Source organism: Gymnoscopelus microlampas, assembly GCF_963454915.1.
Source record: "Gymnoscopelus microlampas genome assembly, chromosome: 7".
Classification (NCBI taxonomy): domain Eukaryota; kingdom Metazoa; phylum Chordata; class Actinopteri; order Myctophiformes; family Myctophidae; genus Gymnoscopelus; species Gymnoscopelus microlampas.
Genome location: NC_139944.1, coordinates 38,073,934 through 38,094,516, shown reverse-complemented (window position 1 = coordinate 38,094,516; position 20,583 = coordinate 38,073,934). Strand labels below are relative to the sequence as shown.

General features: G+C 41.5%; 1 protein-coding gene across 1 annotated transcript in view; it reads left to right on the top strand.

Moving 5' to 3' along the window:
• cntn4 (contactin 4) overlaps positions 1 to 20,583 on the top strand; it is a 181,709-nt gene that overhangs the window by 109,723 nt on the left and 51,403 nt on the right. Inside the window, exons 8-10 of the mRNA XM_084061172.1 lie at positions 2,037 to 2,176; positions 11,767 to 11,896; positions 17,792 to 17,942. Of these exons, the coding sequence (XP_083917298.1) occupies positions 2,037 to 2,176; positions 11,767 to 11,896; positions 17,792 to 17,942 (421 nt within the window). The remainder of the gene's footprint in view (positions 1 to 2,036; positions 2,177 to 11,766; positions 11,897 to 17,791; positions 17,943 to 20,583) is intronic.

Sequence of the window (20,583 nt, the reverse complement as noted above, 5' to 3'; positions counted from 1 at the left end):
GGATCCATATTCTGGGGGAAACTTTTGCAGAAAACAATAGCAGATCTACAAGCTCACGACGCGTTTGTGAGCTTTTAGATCGGCTATTTTCAGCGAAGATATTTAATGCAGAGTGAAAATTGAAAAGACACTTGAGCCTTTGAGGGACTCGTGACAACAAGAGCAGTTTAAGTGGTTAATGACGTCCACTAGACTTGTGCAGCAACCTTGATTGCCTAATGGAACTTTCATGGATTTATAAAAACACACACAATATTCATTTAGAGGTTAAATATAAGTACTGTAAAGATTGATGTTGAATTTACTTCCCTGAGCAAGAAACACAATCACACTCTACATTTACCTCATCTCATCTATTTCAGTCTCTATCCTCCTTTTATCTCTCTGTCCCTGTCTGTCTGTCTGTCTGTCTGTCTGTCTGTCTGTCTGTCTGTCTGTCTGTCTGTGTGTCTGTCTGTCTGTCTGTCTGTCTGTCTGTCTGTCTGTCTGTCTGTTTCTGTCTCACACTCTGTCTGTCTGTCTGTCTGTCTGTCTGTCTGTCTGTCTGTCTGTCTGTCTGTCTGTTTCTGTCTCACACTCTGTCTGTCTGTCTGTCTGTCTGTCTGTCTGTTTCTGGCTCACACTCTGTCTGTCTGTCTGTCTGTCTGTCTGTCTGTCTGTCTGTCTGTCTGTCTGTCTGTCTGTCTCTCTCTCTCTCTCTCTCTCTCTCTCTCTCTCTCTCTCTCTCTCTCTCTCTCTCTCTCTCTCTCTTTCTCTCTCGCGCATATACAAAGTGGAACGCACCAAATCCAGTGCACTGTGGCACTGTAGGGGTATTATATTTGCAATCACCATTGAATTTCACTGTTTTATCTGGAATTACTTGGAGGCATGCTGTAGCAGAAGCCAATTAGAGCAGGATTTGTATGTTCTATTACTGAGAAGTCATCTCAAAGGTCAGTCCTTGAGTATGGCATTAGGTAAGGTCTGTAGAATAGAATAGTGTGATCTGCCATTACTCTTGTCCTGCCAGTGGCCTTGTGTGATATAAGATGATAGTGTCTTGACCTACACATCATCCCGGATGTACAGAGATATGGGGAGAGCAAATCCATCTTGTTTTTATGTACCTCTTCTCTTCTTTTTTTTGTCCTTATCCTTTTTTTTGTTTTTTGCTTAATCGTTAACTAGCCTTGAGTTACTCGCATGACACAGTAAGAATCAATGCTGCTGCTGTATAATTATACCATAATTTACTCAAACTGTATTGGATTTTGGATGGAAGTGTTTTATGGTACCACCCACGGCTACTCTAATACATTAGTTTTGTGATGTACATCACTTTCAGCCTTGCGTAAGCATGCTTTGTTAGTGTGACATAATTTCCAGGCTGGATATTTGCATCTCCGCCATTTGGTGTACAGTCCAAAATCCCTGTGGAAAATATGAATGGGATTTTTGTGCCAAATAAAATATGAATGAACTGCCAGCTGTGCTACGTTATGTTCTGTGAAATCAAAATCAGAATGGGTAATGTCCATTGTTTTAAAATGTTTATTGCTATTGAAATAATAGGATTACGCAAAAAAAACATGTCTGGTGAGAGCCAACGAGAGACTGCCTTAATGCATCATTAAGGGTAGCATTTGTCTGCGATCTATGGTGTTAAATGTATTATGAACATACTAAATAAATGGAAAAGCAGCTGGTGTGTACATTTGACCACTTACAGTACAACTAAATGTGTCTCCCATATGGCCATGTCCATCTGTGCATGTGCTACTGTATCTTGATTTGGCCGTGTTTTTAAAACGCCAAAGGAGGGAGATGCAAATCTTTGGCGTACAAATCTACACAAAATGACCACATAAAAAAAAACACAGCACCCACTTTAAAGAACTTTCCTCTATTTATAATGAGACGAACAACCACTACTTTGGACACATCAGGGCACAATGCATCATTTAATGTTTAAACTAACACCGTTTACCTCCATGAAATGATTCTAATCAATTAGTCCAATTCATAATTGGTCATAATTGTTCTGAATTCTCCAGCCCCGCCGCATCTCATTGAAAAACCTGACGACATGCAGAAGCCTATTGATGACCCGTTGGTGTGGGAGTGCAAAGCCACAGGGAAGCCCAAACCTTCTTACCGGTGGATGAAAAATGGAGACAACCTGGAGCCTGTGGAGGTAAGACATGCTTAGTGTTGCTAGCTCTTTATAATGTCAGCTTAACCCAGTAAGAACTGAGACCTCGATTCTACAAATGTCTGAAAAAAACGTATGTTGCTATATCAGTAGTTCTAGTAATGTTGTTCCAGCGACCCCCCAGAAGCAAAGTTTTTAGTTGTTTTATAAATCCTAACAGTTTTATGAAAAACGTATGTTGCTATGTCAGTGGTTCTCAAACGTTTTCATGTCAAGGTCCCCCAAAATTATATGTATTTGGCCGCGGACCCCCATCTCCAAATATTTTGTTCCAGGGACCCCCCATCTGAAAATATTTTGTTCCAGGGACCCCAGAAGCAAAGATTTGAGTCAAAAATGTTCCCTTTAAAAAAGTTATATATTCAAAGATTTGCACACAATTTCAAGATTAAAAAAAAAATAGCAGATCTACAAGCTCATAGCGCGGCACGAAGTGACGCGCTATGAGCTTGTAGATCTGCTATTTTTGAATAGCCAAAGTACAAAATGACACAGATGCTTTCCCGGCTTTAATGGCTTAAGTTCTGCTGCCCAGGTTGGCAGCAAAAACAGTTGTGACTCAAATTCTAATTGCCTATTTGATGTTACTGAGTCCCTGTGCTGTAATGAGGAACCCCTGTGTGTCAAAGCTTATTGCTACTACCTAGTTAAGCTTTTCCACCAAATCTCCATGCAATTATGGTCCTATATTATAACACACATATACCTCCATGCAGCAATGCGATATGCACTTCAGTCCTGCCACATGCGCTGCATATTTTGTTGGGATTTAGACCCGCCGTCTTCCTTTCCTTTGGTGTGTTCAAAGACCAGACTGTAAACAAGCCAAGTATTTCATGCTAGTCTTGAAAGCACAGTGATGTAAGAGCTGCCCTAATCTTCTGTTAACCCATTAAGACCGGGAACGCATCTGTGTGTCATTTTTAGATTTCTTTAGCTATTCAAAAATAGCAGATCTACGTGCGGCAGATCTCGGTGCCGCGCTACGAGTTTGTAGAGCTGCTATTTTTGAAAAATCGTGAAAATGTGTGCACATTTTTTAATATATAGTTTTAAAGCAACGTTTGTAACTCAAATCTTTGCTTCTGGGGATTCTACAAATGTATTTCAAATCCTAACAGTTTTTGAAAAAACCTTTTCATGTCAAGGACCCTCAAAATGATATGTTTGGCCTCGGACCCCCAGAAGCAAAGATATTGGTTAAAAATGTTCACCTTAAAGAATGTATATATTCAAAGATTTGCAAAAAAAAATCACAATTTAAAAAAAATAGCAGATATGCAAGCTCATAGCGCGGCACTCGGTGCCGCGCTATGAGCTTGTAGATCTGCTATTTTTCAATAGCCAAAGTGTAAAATAATGCTTTTTTAGCTCAAATCTAAAAATGACACAGATGCGTTTCCCGGTCTTAATGGGTTAAATCTCACTTCCCGGAGAGCCATCATTAATCCTGTGCCACCAAAGGAGGAACGGGAGAGTCTCTGTGGAAAGCATACTTTGTATCCTCTACATTCGCTCTAGCACCTTTTTCTCCTATTCATGTCCTCCTTATGACTGTTGAGATGAGAGATGAGCATGTATAATGTGTACGAGCGTGCTTATTATGTACAACATGCACTGCAACCCATCGCGCTTGTTCATCTAACTTAATGGCGGCGAAGCTCTGTTGTAGAGGAATTCATTAAGGCATATTTTGCAGAAGTATGATTTAATATTCTTCTATCTTAGCCACTGGGCAATGCCAGAGTCAGGTTATTTAGAGAAGATTGATGACGGGCACATCTTGGACCTGATAAATAAACACAACTTTATGTTAATTTTCTTCATTATGCAAAAATTCCCCCACAAACACGCCGGAGGGTATCGATCAATCCTTAGATGTTATATATGTAGTCGGATTGAACAAAGCCAGTTTTATTGTTACCAGGGGCAACGCTCCCTAACAGCAAACTGTTTTTCTCATAAAGGCAGATTAGGTTCACTTTTCAGCGCTGAATAATGAACAATCTGTCGAGTCGACGTGGAGTGCTTTTTTACAACAACCTTTATCAGAACATACTAGTTTGTGCAGTTACACGTTATATAGAACATCTGTTATAGTGTTCATGGTGAGAGAAACATTCTCTTCCCATCTTTTCACAACAATTGTTGTCTGTACTGTGTGATGGGTGCCCTTGGATGCTAACTTAACCCATTAAGACCTGAGGCGATACTTTAAAAAAAATCTAAATCCTAACAGTTTTTGGAAAAAAATCTAAAAAAAAGTGTTTTCAAGATTTTTCAAAAATAGCAGATCTACAAGCTCATAGAGCTATGAGCTTGTATATCTGCTATTTTTGAATAGCCAAAGACATCTTAAGTGACACAGATGCGTTCCAGGTATCAATGGGTTAAGGCACATGCTTACAGAGTATACGGTTTGAAACTCACCTCTCTCTCGTGTCCCCTGTTTCAACTGCATGCTTACGCAGACACAAAAAGAAATTAGAACAAGAATAGCAGAAAGCAACCTAAAAAAGAAGATCTCATATTTTTGCTTTACTGATTTTGACTACTGTTTGTGCAGCAGGTGTATAGGGCTGAATGCATGATTAACCCATTAAGACCTGAGGTTCCGATTCTACAAAATATCTTCTAAATCCTAACAGTTTTTTGAAAAAACGTATGTTGCTATATCAGTGGTTTTCAAACGTTTTCATGTCAAGGACCCCAAAATGTATACGTATTTGGCCGCGGACTCCCATCTCAAAATATGTTGTTCCAGCAAATGTTTGCTTTAAAAATATATGTATTAACACATTGAGTGCCAATCGCGTAGATCTACGCGAACCTATTTAAAGCCGCAGCGTGCCAATCGCGTAGATCTACGCGAAGTGGTCTTTTTTGTAGTTTACATTAGATTAAGTCATTACCTACATTGACAAGAAATTTCATCCATCTAGAGCACAGAAAAGTTGTAAAATATCATTATCTGGTCAAGTGATAATATAAAACTTGTTATTCAAAACACTAAAGTCACATAAAGTCATATTAAACTGAAAGTCTGATCCGAGCAGCAAGCGGCTGCCTGTGTTGAGTGAGGCAGCAGCACCCGTGGCAAGCAAAAAAAAAAAAATGCGCACTGGACGTTAGATTACCCCCTCAGGCACAAAATATCATCCATCTAGACCACTAAACCTATTATTACAAAGCACTGAATCTGCATAAGAGCAGGGGGTCCGCGATTCTGTATCACACCGAAGGTTTTATCTGTTTTTATAAAGTTTATCCGACTCCGAGCGATCAGCGTCTCTCCCCCTGCTTAGCTGCAGCAGCCCTCATTGATCACTGAGTGCACACACACACACACACACACACACACACACACACACACACACACACACACACACACACACACACACACACACACAAGCCAAAGCCTGTCATCGGGGACCCCCAGTCCACGGCCAGGGACCCCCTGGGGGGTCCCCGATCGATACACAAGCACAAGCCTGTCGCCTCTTTTTTTCTCCAAAAAAAACAACACGCTCCGACCGCAACCCCCCCTCCCACACACACACACACACACACACATAGCCCTGGTTCAGAGCGTACACACACACAACCTCCACACACACACACACACAACCTCCAACCCCCAGGCGGGGACCCCCAGTCCACGGCCAGGGACCCCCTGGCCACCTGGGGGTCCGAGGGTCCGAACGATCCGCATCGATACACAAGCACAAGCCTGTCGCCTCTTTTTTCTCCAAAAAAAACAACACGCTCCGACCGCAACCCCCCCTCCCACACACACACACACACACACATAGCCCTGGTTCAGAGCGTACACACACACAACCTCCACACACACACACACACAACCTCCAACCCCCAGGCGGGGACCCCCAGTCCACGGCCAGGGACCCCCTGGCCACCTGGGGGTCCGAGGGTCCGAACGATCCGCACCTCCCCACACACACACACACACACACACACACACACACACACACACACACAAAACCTCCAACCGCCCAGGGACCCCCCCACTGGAGGGTCCACCTCCAGTGAAAAATAACCTCAGCCTACCTTTAGCAGTTTTCTGCAACACCACGGTGGGATCATGGCAAAGTTGGCAAACGGTGGGATGTCCATATAAAAAATAAACTCCCTGGACACGGTCGCCTTTTGTTTTTTCCTCCAAGGAAAGACTGGTGATGCGAGGTTACTTGTTTTTCAAACAACGATGGCCAACTACACACACACACACACACACACCCTACAAGTCCAGGGGGTCCCAGGGGTCCCTGGGCTCCGCACCGATCACGGCGAACGGATTTATCCATAAAACTCCAGACGTAACTCGTGTGTATACGCGAGGCTGCGAGCAGCCTGTAGCGAGGTGGACGCGCGCGCGCGCACACGCGCACACACACACACACACACACACACACACACACACACACACACACACACACACACACACACACACAGAAACAACATAGCGATCATGGACAACTACACACGCGCGCGCGCACACACACACAGGATTCATGGCGACTGACTGAGTTTTTCTTTATTTTTTTCAAAGTAATGATAGCGAGGCAACCACATCTCTCGTTTGTTTTGGGCTTGTTTTCATAGACCTGGTTGCTTATTTCTCTCTCACAACCTGGCAACAATGTGTCCCACGTGGCCACTAGAAGAGGGTGTTCAACCTGCGGGTTGCGATCTCGGGTTGGGAACGAGAGAGAGAGAGAGAGAGAAACAAAGGGCTGGCTTGTAGGCCTAGATCTGCTATTTTCAAACAAAATGAGGTCCCCAGTTCAAATATGATTATTTTGGGGGGGTCACAGTCTGAAGCCTGACTGACAGACAGACAGACAGACAGACTTATTTTTATTTATTTATTTATTTTCACAAATCATGATAAATGGCATAAAAGAAAAAAAAAGCTGATCTAAAAGCTCAGTAAAAGCTAGTAGATCTGCTATTTGCTGCTATGAATACAGGTGTGGCTTGAGATTTTGACTTGTGTGGGCAAAACGTTTGGAAAAGGAAGCTCTCGATTAATGTATTGATGTTGCACTTTGAACTTTGAATTATTATTTATTATTTGGGGGAAAAAACACTTTGAAAAAAAATTTACAGTGAATAATGTTGTTTGAAATGAGCTGAAATAAGCTTGCACTTTGGAAACAGTGATAAATGTACAATCGAAAGCATTTTTTTTTTAAATGTCTTTTTATAAACAAGTATTGTTTACATGACTGATGTCAATGAAGGGGCAAAATAAATGTCAAACACTTTTGAAATCATTTTATGCATCTAAAGTGTGTCCTTTTACTAAAACCCTCATAACTCTGAATCTAAACAAAAAGGTCTGTTTTTGGTGAAGACCAAGCTGTATTCAACTACCTCTAGCTAAAGAACGGAACATGCTATCAACTCACTTTTTTTTCAGAAAAAAAGAAGAGATTCTAAGCTTTTTTTTGAGATATTCCATTTGTTTATAGTCATAACACAAAATGTTCTGTGAGTCCTCAAATATGAGTCAGAATGGTCAAAATTCCTGGCACTGGCTGATCCTGTTATAGAAAAACCTCTGGCAGTCAATGTGTTAAAAGATTTGCACACATTTTCTCGATTTTTCAAAAATAGCAGATATACAAGCTCATAGCGCGGCACTCGGTGCCGCGCTATGAGCTTGTATATCTGCTATTTTTGAATAGCCAAAGAAATCTAAAATGACACAAATGCGTTCCAGGTCTTAACTGGTTAAAGCTTGGAAATGATGATGCCGTTGAATTTGGTGCACAAGGCTGTCCCAAAACATGAAAATAATAAGTGGATATGCACGCGCAAATGGATTAATCAGCAAAGGTGTTGCATTGTTTGAAATGTCACCATTAACTACAGAAGCTTAATCAGTGGAAGAGGTAAAGGTCAGTGATGTAGGGAGCCGTAGGAAGAGGATGCACCATTTGTTGTTTTTCATCACAGTAAATCAATCAAGACCTTTATTTATTGTACCGTTCATTGGAACATCTCATCCCACTTATTCTTGCTGACGATTTTCGAACAGTAATTGATGGATCAATGCTACTATTATTTAGATTTTTTTCCCCTCCTGTGTTGCCATACCCATCATTAAATTTGTGAGTGGCATTCATTATGGCATATTTGACGAATAAGCACTAAAATAACTTTAGAACAGAGTTGAATTGGAACCACTGAAAGTCTTATAATGTTATTTAGTAACAAAAACAATGTTTTTGGTTTAAATGGCGAGTTGCTGCTAATCTCTGTTAATGCATTATAAAAGAAATACAATTGGAGGCTGTGTGTCGAACTATATACAGTAACAATATGCCTGTATAATTTACAAAAAACAAGTCAATCAAATAACTGAAGTGGAAAATGGAAAACAAATACCTTTCATCAATGGCAGGTGTGCAAATATTGCTTATTTCAGGTGTGGGAAAACTAGCAAACATTTTGTTATTTGCTATTTCTTACTTCCACTATTGCTGCCACAGTTATGACCCAGTGGTGACCCATAATATAGCAAATGAGACTCATGGTATTTTCCTTAATGTTGAATTTGATGTTTAACTATATAGTCTCTTGTGTTTCGCAAGTTGTACGGCAAACACTTCTGAGTCAAAAGAGCAACAGTACTGCTGTTGCCATTTATATCTTGATTCTAAGTGGGAAACTATCCTACAGTACTTGCGTCAATATAAACAAGGGCAATACAATTCATTCTATGTAAGAGCACAATCAACGCGCAGTGCAGAACTAGAGTTGTGATATTAAGTTCACAGCGTTCAGAGTCAAGTTCAGAGTCTCACACATCATAATGATACATCCACCATACCCTGATGATATTTTTAATACAACAGTAGATAACGAGATACTCCCTAAAGCCTGAGTTGTATTGTAATTAACAGCATAATAGAATATCCCTTCAAATATATAAAGAAAGGCACTTTTTTCTTCTTCCGGAAACATTTGCATTTAAAATGGAACCTTGTTTAATTATGTCGAAAATATAGTGCAGCTATATTTTAAATAGCACAGAAGATAGTTTGTTCACTGCGCCTTCTATAAAGTTTTGGGGGTAATTAGGGAGCTAATACTTTATAAGAGCACTAATAGCAATCAATCTACGCAGAATTGGGCTTTATTTTTAGTAAACACCATGACAGCTTGTCATTCAAGACATCTTTTTGGTGTCCTTGTTCATACTGTCCTACTGTATATCAACCAAAGCAACCCACTGTTGTTGGCAAATGACATTGCCAATCATTTTCATTCAGCATAAGGCGTGCAGATGGCACCCCCAGGTCCCCCGCATGAGAAACTGCTGATTTAAGAGGAACGTCATGCTTAATTAATAGCAGCCGTAAACGGGAGTGCTTTCCATGCACGGACTGATACGCCACCATTTACCCCCCCTCCTGCCAGCGGGTATATTCGCCCCAGCACCGCCAGAGCCACTGAGCACTATGGAAATTCAGGCGCTCTAACCTGCTCGAACACAGGATTAGTTTGTGATCTTTCAATGAGGACAGGCTTTTCGCATGGCAGTGCCTTTAATCCCCCGAGACTGGAGTTTCGGCCCCTCTCAGAAAAAAAAACCCTATGGAAATGGAATCTAATGCAATTATGGGTGAGCCTGCGGAAAACACAGCAGATGAAGGGCAAGCGGAGGCAGTGGGCTACCTGACATAGTTTGAACGGAGACACGAGAGCTGATTGGGATCTAAAATGCAGTCGTGAGGGAACATAAGTACAGACAGAAGACGGATAAGCTAGTTAATACTGTACACGGTGGTTCTCAAACGGTTTTGGTTTCAGCACTCCCGGGTTTTGGTTTCTGAATCCAAGAACCTCCAAGTGCCCCCTTTACCTAGGCAACATTTTGCTTAGAAAACTGCAAGAGAAAACCACAGCTAGCATATAATGCTATGAATGAATGATAACTCGCCTTTTGAATAATATAAGATTGCAAATAAGAAATGAAGTCAAAAGGTTGCGGTTTGTGCCTCCCGAGCAGATTCATTTTAAACAACCGTGGCCATAACATTTCAGTAAATCCAGTTTTGATGTCAATATGTTCAAAATAAAGCAGCATAATGGCGAAAAGTATTGCTTTCGATTCAATAACAATTGTGCTAGTCAAGCCTTTATTTCATTTGGTCTAACACAGAGCAGCAGAGGTTCACACAAGTTTTGTCAATGTGTTATATTAATTAAACATAACAGTAAAATGAATGTATCAGTTTTCCACTCACAGACGCTCTGTAGTACCTCCACGTACCCATTTGCAGAAACACTGCATCGAACAACTTTGTTATTGTAATATGGCCAAAATAACTACTACAGTATATTCTTTCAGTTGAAAATACGCCCTTTTTTGTTGTTTGCGGTTGTTCGATGAAGTATGAGTTATCCCTACTGCAAGTGTCCCAAGTCAAGTTTATACTTCATTACTCCATCACTCCATCCGAACTCTGCTCTTCCTTTGAATTCTCCAGTGAGTATAGCAGACAAGCTGTCGTTATTTGCTATTTCTTACTTCCACTATTGCTGCCACAGTTATGACCCAGTGATGACCCATAATATAGCAAATGAGACTCATGGTATTTTCCTTAATGTTGAATTTGATGTTTAACTATATAGTCTCTTGTGTTTCGCAAGTTGTACGGCAAACACTTCTGAGTCAAAAGAGCAACAGTACTGCTGTTGCCATTTATATCTTGATTCTAAGTGGGAGGTTCACACAAATTTTGTCAATGTGTTATATTAATTAAACATAACAGTAAAATGAATGTATCAGTTTTCCACTCACAGACGCTCTGTAGTACCTCCACGTACCCATTTGAGAAACACTGCATCAAACAACCTTGTTATTGTAATATGGCCAAAATAACGACTATATTCTTTCAGTTGAAAATACGCCCTTTTTTTGTTGTTTGCGGTTGTTCGATGAAGTATGAATTATCCCTATACTGCAAGTGTCTCAAGTCAAGTTTATACTTCATTACTCCATCACTCCATCCGAACTCTGCTCTTCCTTTAGAATTCTCCAGTGAGTATAGCAGACAAGCTTTCTCCTTCAGTCAGACGGGGACACGGGGATACAGCTCAGGCAGATGAAATGGAAAGCCGGTGTCTCTGGACATAAAGCGCATACAACACTTAGTATGTATACAGCATACCTATCAGAAAAGCAATTTTCACAATTCAGCATACCTCAGATGTTACGATATTCCTTCCCCTTCCCTGCCCCCCCCCCTCCTCTCCTCCAGTGCTGAAGGGGAAACAGGCCCTGTGGTGCAGCCGCAGATATAAATAGGGCACGGTTTTATTTCACTCTCATAAACATGCAGATTGATTAGGGTCATTTTCTGCTACCCTGCCTCCATCCACCCAAGCCCTTCCCTCCATTAGTGATGAAAACCTAGATTTATTGCCACGTCTGTCACTTCCAGACCATAATTCACTGGCCCACTGGCTGGGCCACTTTTATGTAGATGAGCAGTGGGAATAAGGCATATTAAAGGCATGTGTCTCTGTGTCCGTAGGAGCGCGTACAGGTGGCCAACGGGGTGTTGTCAATCAGCCGCCTGACCCTGGCGGACATAGGAATGTACCAGTGTGTGGCGGGTAATAAGCACGGCGAGGTCTACTCCAATGCAGAGCTTCGAGTTATAGGTAAGACTATGGATTGCATCATTTGGTGTGCGTGTGTGTGCGTGTGCGTGTGTGTGTGCGTGTGCGTGCGTGCGTGCGTGCGTGTGCGCGCGCGTATGTGTGTATTAGCATGTGTGGAGATATGGATAATATACTTTGTGTGTGCGTCACGCGCACATACGATGGTGCGTGCTGCGTTGCCAGATTCTGTGAGAGAAACAAGCAACCAGGTCTAGGAAAACCAGCCCAAAAGAAGCGACAATGGGCCACATGAGCACTTTAACATATACATCAGCTATTTTCAAATAATATCTTGCGGGGAAATTATAATAAGCAGATCTGGCAACCCTGTGTGCGTGCGGCCGTTTCAGGAACTACCGTTTCAGTTGCACTATTAGTAACTATTAGAGCTATTATGAAAGTGCACAACGCAACCTTCTGGTACAAATATGTAGCCTATAGCCTAACACTGGTACAAAGATGTTCACATATAGCCAATCTGTGCACCACCCAGCACCACAAACAGCTGTGTGACGCACACACACACCAAGTGTTAACCCCTCAATGAAGAGGCTAGAGTGTTTACTGTGAGTCCAGACATTTTCGGGCGATCTCTCTCTCTCTCGCTCTCTCGCTCTCTATCTCTCTCTCTCTCTCTGGCTTTGAGAGACAGAGAGAGAGAGAGTCGGAGAGCGAGAAAGAAGAGAAATGGAGAAGTAAATGTAGGCTACATTTCAAGTTGTGCAATTTGATTAATGGCGGAGGATAACAATTGGCAAAAAGGGAATCAATAATCAGACTTTGATTACAGAGAGACGGTACTATGAATGACAGACATCCCTTCATAATTATGTGTGGTATAAGACCGGGTATCATGCATCCTGCACAGTGCGCACGATACAATTGCATTTTAACCGTCCGACCGGCGCATTCCCAGTGGGTGCTCGAGCTCCCGAGCACCCACGGGATCTGTGTGTGTGTGTGTGTGTGTGTGTGTGTGTGTGTGTGTGTGTGTGTGTGTGTGTGTGTGTGTGTGTGTGTGTGTGTGTGTGTGTGTGTGTGTGTGTGTGTGTGTGTGTGTGTGTGTGTGTGTGTGTGTGTGTGTGTGTGTACGTGCGTGCGTATTTGTTTTCCTAATACACATAATTTTTATTGAAGAAGTCAGTTTTATAGGAAGATAAACAATGACAGAACTCTTCAAATTTTCTGTGAAAAAAACAAACGCACAAGACAAACCCACCCTCCCAACCCTCACAAGAAAGTAAATTACATGGTATTAAAAAGTACAGAAAAGAGGGCAAAAAGTGGAAAAAGGAGAGAAAAAAAAAGACAAAAACAAAAGCAAAACCTGAGAAAAAGAAAAAGAAAGTAAAACTCAGCCAAAAGAGTATCAGAGTAGATGACATGACAGCATGTATTATACAAACAAGGCACAGAGAAAGCTCAACCCACACCGTTCTCAAACACTTGAGGGGTCACCTCGAGCACGGGCTCCGTCGCAGGAGACCGACCACCTATCCAACAGGGGTTGCCATAATTTCAGAAAGACCTGTTCTTTTTTGATGATTGCATACCGAATTCTCTCCATATGTATAACATTGTGTATTTGTTTTCAAGTTTGCTCTTCCCATGCTCAACACCAGGGGATGACCTCTGGCCCTCCCTCTTATTGGCCACTAATTGAAAAGCATTAATTATAAGATGAAAGCGTATGGGGTGACAGTGATGTATGCCAGAACTGCTGCGCTCACCGGCCTCGCCCATCTGCACTGTCAAACTGTCACTCTGCTCTCTCTGGGCTGTGGCCGCAAGCCTCTCACTCACCATTCAGCCGGCACAATGCCTCATCATTGTCAGGACTCAGGACACACACACAGCCCGGCACATCTGTTCTGCTCCAGTGCCGGAAGATTCCATTCCAAAGACAGAAGACATTGGTTACACTTTACTTAAAGGTCGGGTCTAGATTATAATCGCATTTTATAATGCATTATAATGTGCTTGCAAGGCATTATAACACTCGTTATGAATGTTTATAATCATGTATGAAAACGTATGACAACGTTTATAACGTATTATAAGTGCTGGTCATAATGCATTATAAGCTCAGTGGAACAGAACATTATAACTTAACTTACCTTAACTTAGCTTTGGTAGTTATAAAGTGACTTTGTTACATGTTGTTATGCATAACTATAAACATGTATTACGAGTGTTACGAAGCATTATAAGTCCATTATAATGCTTTTTGATGCATTATAAGGCATTACAAATGTGATTATAATGCAATACAGACCCAACCTTTAAGTAAAGTGTTACCTGGTAGTTATAATGTGCTGTTCCACTGAATTTATAATGCATTATGACCAGCACTTATTATATTAAATCATATTATTATATAGTTATAATACTTCCTAAACCTTGTTATAAGTTGGTGTGCATAATTATAAACATGTATAACAAGTGATATAATGCCTTATAAGTGCATTATAGACCCGACCTTAATATAAAGTCTTTATTATGATGCAACACGTTGTGAGCTTGTAGATTGGATATTTTTGCCACACATATGAAGTATACGGCAGTTATATTCAGACATCATGAAATGGCTTTTTTCGCTTCAGTTTCAAACTGAACATTTTTATTGGACCTAATCGTCACAAGCCACACAATCTTCCGAACATTCTGACACAAACATATTTTTCTCAGGGTGACAAATCAGGAGAAAATCAACTTTGTTATCGACCATTCTCTGTCCCAGCAACACACTCTCGCGAGATCTAGCACCACCAATGTTAATTTAACTCTGAGAGTGTACAAATGGAACCAAATGGACCCGTTAGGGTCCATTTGGTTCCATTTGTACGCTTTCAGAGTTACAGACCCCTAAGGGTCCATTTGGTTCCTATCCATCATTTAGCTGGGGCCCCCCTGGAACCCCCTCAAGTACCCCTGGGGGTCCCCGGACCCCACTTTGAGAACCAATGTTTTAGTGTACTGTTTAAGTTTAAAACTAGTTATTCACCGTCCAGACGTCATCTTGAATGAGATTAAAAACAGAGCAGCCCCTGTGTAATTAGAATCAGGTGTGTTTGGAGGAACATGAGCTATGGGAATCACACAGGTGAATGAAATCATGCTTCAAAATTATTCATAAGGGCTTGCTGGTGTAGTCACGCAGTACATTTGTGTTTGACAGGAAGTCATTAAGATTGGAACTTGGACTTTTGACTTGCAAATACACAACAATGGGCATCTATTGTTATGTAAGTCGTCATTATGACCACGGATATCCTATTTTAAAATTGGCTGAAAAGAGGACTGGCCCGCCTGTGGACCTCTGACGTCACTCTGACTCAGACATATCCATAAACAAACCCCATACCCCCATATATAGGCAGGACCACAGGCACGTCACTCTGAATGAGACATAACCATAAACAAACCTGATACGCCCATATATAGGCATGTCACTATGACTCAGACATAAACTAACCTGATACGCCCATATATAGGCATGTCACTATGACTCTGACATAACCATAAACAAACCAGATACGCCCATATATACAGTAGGCATGTCACTATGACTCAGACATAACCATAAACAAACCTGATACACCCATATATACAGTAGGCATGTCACTATGACTCAGACATAACCATAAACAAACCTGATACGCCCATATATAGGCATGTCACTATGACTCAGACATAACCATACACAAACCCCATATGCCCATGTATAGGCATATATTGAGATCCGGTCCAGAGCCACAGATCCAACCGCTATGTGCACATAATAATTATGGTCATGTGCATACCAATATATAGGGTATGGAAATACTGTATACTAATATGACATCAGGGATCTCCATATATATATGGGCATAAAAGAGACACAGGTAGACAGACAGATACAGAGATCTCCATATAGTATATGGGCATAAAAGAGACACATACAACGGGTACTCTGACAAAGACCCCTAGCCTGGCATGGCCAGACTAATATCACTGTGTAGATATTAGTCTGGAATCTCTGTGTGGAACCTGCTTTTCCGAGGGGCAAATTAAAAAAATGCCTCTGGTGATAAAAGTTGCATACTGGGCCCTGATTGTGTCCCTCGCAACTTCGGAGGGAGAGAAATACAATCTCTATTGAGAGAGGCCAGACCTAATCTGCCACGGGCAATTTATTTTTTCAGTAACAGATTCGTCTGGAACCAGGCCAAAAGACCTTGACACTATGACTCAGACATTTTTGGTCGGATCGGCAATTCGACATAACGGAGGTGTGAGGGCAGCCCAAACTCTAGATGTGAGGGCCGCATAGTGCCCCAAACCTCTAGTGCTCTAAAAGTGTGAAAAACATATTTTTCTTTTCATTGGCACAAAAAAAGCAAAATTACACTTTGGTAGAGGTTTAGGTTATGTAGTTACTCTGCCATGATGTATCTCCAAATATTGATGAGATGTCTTCAATAGTCGCTCAGAAATTGATATTCACAAAATTGACTCCTCAGTTTTGGCAGAAGCTGCTTTGCTTGTGTGCTAAACGAGTGACTTTGAGACCTCTTTCACCTTGCGATGAGAGTTAATGAGGAGATTATTTTGCAATATCGAGGTAAATAGGCTACACAACTCAAACCCCTACCAAAGTGTCATTTTGCTTTAAGTGCTTATCAAATGAATTCCGGGGACAGTCCTGTGCAGGTAGACACTAATTAAAGTGTTTATAGCAGGTGGTGGAAGTAATCGTGTCATGGTGGAAATTATCACGATGAAACGGATGTGGGCTAAATCTGAAGTACATGACATTTGCCTTTGTTTTTCTTAGCTGAGGAAATTATTCCCTGTTAATTAAAGGAGTGCACATTTTGTCCTTCTGCCAACTTGATTAAACATCACACACACACCATTCACTTTGAAGTGTACTTTGAGCATGCACAGTAAAATCCTCAGTGTTCATTTAACCACATGAACCCTAGATTCCCTATTCTGGGCATGTAGGCGAATATTCTGCAAAATAAATAGGTGAACATTCAGCGAAAATAGGCGAACATTTGGTGAAAATAGCTGATCTACAAGGTCACTGCAAGCCTGCAGATGTGCTCTTTTCACTACTTGACGTACAACAGTGGTTAACTCTGAAAATGGACCCAAGTAGACCTGTACTTTTGGTCAATTCGTACACTGAAATGGACATAGGATTTTACAGTATGTTGCAAATCGTTCACATGCACGTTTACATGCCTTTTCTATGAAACCCTAGGGGTGTGCCAATATATCGTCCCGCGATACATTGTGATACGTTTTCGTGCCGATATGTATCGTTTTGCTCCCCCCCCCCCTATATTTTCATAGGCTGTTTTTCCCCCCATATATTTTCATAATAAAAAAGTGCCATATATCGTATCGTATCGATGTCGTGAGCCCAATATTGTATTGTATCGTTTCATGAAATTAGAGTATCGGCACATCCCTAAAACCTATACATTATTATTTTCCCTAATTAGTTGTCTTTGTTGTTAAATTATTAAGTCTACAAAGGAGAAGTCACATGCTCATGGATTCCTTGCCGCTTAATAAAAGCTAATGATGAAATCATAATCCATGAACATGTGTCATCGATCTGTAACTAGTCCTAGAGTCTGCATGTCTCACTTTATATTGTAGGTGTACCCATATGTTTATATATTTTCATAGTTAGAATGTCAAGATATGAGATTTTGTAAGGTATTTTATATTGAAATCTAGTATTTACGTCATTTGTCGTTCATTTATTAATTATGACCATGCAAATTCCAAATGCAGTAATGGAAAAGTATAACTTTAATGGAGAGCATTTTCAAGGGAAAGGAGATGTGGTGGGGTGTGAGTCTTGCACTTGCCGTTAATATGCTGATCTTGTTTCAGCTGTTGCCCCAGATTTCTCTCTCTACCAACTGAGGAGCCAGACGCTAGTGAAGGAGGGAGGAGACATGCTCATCGAGTGCAAGCCCAAGATGTCTCCTTGGGGTGTGATCTCTTGGAGGAAGGGCAGCGAGCCTCTGCGAGAGAGTAACAGGTACCAACAGTAATGTTTTCTACCCCAAACCCATTGTGAGGGATTTGATTTTTTTTAGCATTATCATTGGTTTTTGGCCAGGTAGATCCAGCTCCCTGAAGGGCCATGGTAATGTGTTATTGATAAAGATCTAACACTAAACACCCCCCGGCTCCTATCATGTTGCCTCCGTCTATGTAAGGCTCGGTATTAATACCGTATCATATTGATTCTTTGCCTCACACTTTGAGAATGGGCGTTTATTTTTCCACCAAAGCTCATCTCTGACTTGGTTTTAAACTGATCTGGAAAGACAGCAGCTGGAGAAACATCTTGTTAGGATCAGATACAGTAAGAGGATCAGATAGGTGCCGTTCGTTGTTTTCTTCCCACCCAAGGACGGCAGGCTGCTCTGCTGGGTGGAACTCCAGAGTGCTAATAAGGTGCTTTTCACACTCAGTGGGGATGATGAGAGAACGAGACCTCTAAGGTTTTTGATTTTGTACTTGTAGTCGCGTGTGGGTGTCGCGCACTGATAATTGCAGCTTACCAAGCTCACGGCGTGTCGCAACGCGGCAAGGTTGTGAGCTTGTAGATCGGATATTTTCAGTGAGCAACACCCATGTGCAGCCAAGTATAAATCAGACAGGCATAAGGGTGCAACTACTGACATATTGTCCAAGCTCCTCTGAGATAAAGGGTGAGTGTAGCCTCTGCTATTAAGCGGGCGTGCGCGTGCGTGCGTCCGTGCGTGCGTGCGCACGTATGTGGGTGTGAAGAGTTCGACACAAGAGCCTGGCCCAACAGCCTCGGTCAGTACAGACAGGGGTCACCCATTTGGGTGGTGTCACCACTGCAGCATGACTGCGTGCGCAGTGTTTTGCCAGGGTTTTGCCTACACACAAAGCAGTGTTGTTGCTTGCCAAACAAAGTGGCGGGGAATTTACATAGTGGTTTCGCTGTTGGTGCCCTTCAAGTCGCCCTGTGCGGCGTCTACTGCAGGTATAGACCATTTTGATTGTGTTGTTTTGAATTCATAGCTTTGACTGAGTTCACGTTTCACTTGGGTAGCTGACATACCCACTGGGAGATAGATGAAATTGCTATTGAATAGTAGGTAAACTACCCAGGTCCTTTTTGTTACCCAGAAAGTATTTTATTGGTTATACTTGCGTCCCAATAGTCCATGTTATGCTGTACTCATGATTCTAGACTATAATGTGAGTACTGTACAGTATATGACATGGGGATGTGATAAATAATGGATTATTTGACTTGAGCGATTTAAATCTCGACATTCATTTCCCCAGAGCAGCAAAGTGAAAGATGGATTGATTGTGTGGTCGTTTAGCCTGGTCCTTTTAGTGCACTATCAGGTTAAATCTTCATTCTGTGTTTTGTGCGGGGCTTGCATGGTTCAGAAATGATAAAAGCACATTATAAAATGTGGATCAGTGTCTTTGCTGTCATAATGACAATCTGTCATGTTAATGAACAGTCGGTGGATGGAATTCTATTATGGTGTCTGTATTCTGGTAGAGTCCATGGATCCCTTTGAGGTTCAGGAATGAATCACAATGGCGTATATTCGGCTCGGACCACCATGGCTTTGGTCTGACACAGGTTTGTAATTAAAAAGAAAATTGTAGCCATCATAATCAAAGTTCATCTCTCCCACAGTGTACTGAAGGCTTGATTGTACACGTTTTACAGCTCATAAAAATTCATGCCAAAGCCATTGAAAGGGACAATTTGGACCCTCTTAACTTCAACTACTTAGCTATTAGGTTTTTTTCCCCCTTTTTCTATCCAGCTTCAGGCTCAGCTTCAGTCAGAACTCAGTACACAAAAAACACATACAGTACCTGCAGTGTACACATCACACATTGTTGGCATATACGGTTTGATATACCATGTGGTGAAAGTGCTTCTCATCTATTGCTGTTGTCATTTTTTAGTTCATTAGGCTGCCATCAACATATCTGTTAACCTGATGGTTAGCGTCTGCAATATTCAGTACTGCAGACTTGAAATATTATTATGGTCAGTATGTTTCTGTTGTTTCAGTGTTATGCTTAATAATCATATTAACTCTGGCATCCATATTTTGAAGACATTTTCTAAAATGTTGAAAAAATATAAAAACATTTGAATAAAATCTTTCAATGATTTGAAACATATTTCCTTAAAAATATGCGGATCTACAAGCTCACGACAGCGAAATGTGAGACTCTATGCTGTATCTGCCATTGTACAAAGTATATAGGGCTCAAGTGGTTAAAAGCTATCAATTATAGATCTGTGTGTGTGTGTGTGTGTGTGTGTGTGTGTGTGTGTGTGTGTGTGTGTGTGTGTGTGTGTGTGTGTGTGTGTGTGTGTGTGTGTGTGTGTGTGTGTGTGTGTGTGTGTGTGTGTGTGTGTGTGTGTGTGTGTGTGTGTGTGTGTGTGTGTGTGTGTGTGCGCGCGCGCGCGAGAGAGAGATCGACTGGGTTTGGTCATACACCTATTCAGAAATCTGCAATGATCAAAAGGTGGCATTGTGAACCCCCTTTTGTTGAAGATTAATTGCCTTTATTGGTTAAAAGCTATCAATGATCGATATAGATCAGTGTGTGTGTGTGTGTGTGTGTGTGTGTGTGAGTGAGATCGACTTGGGTTTGGT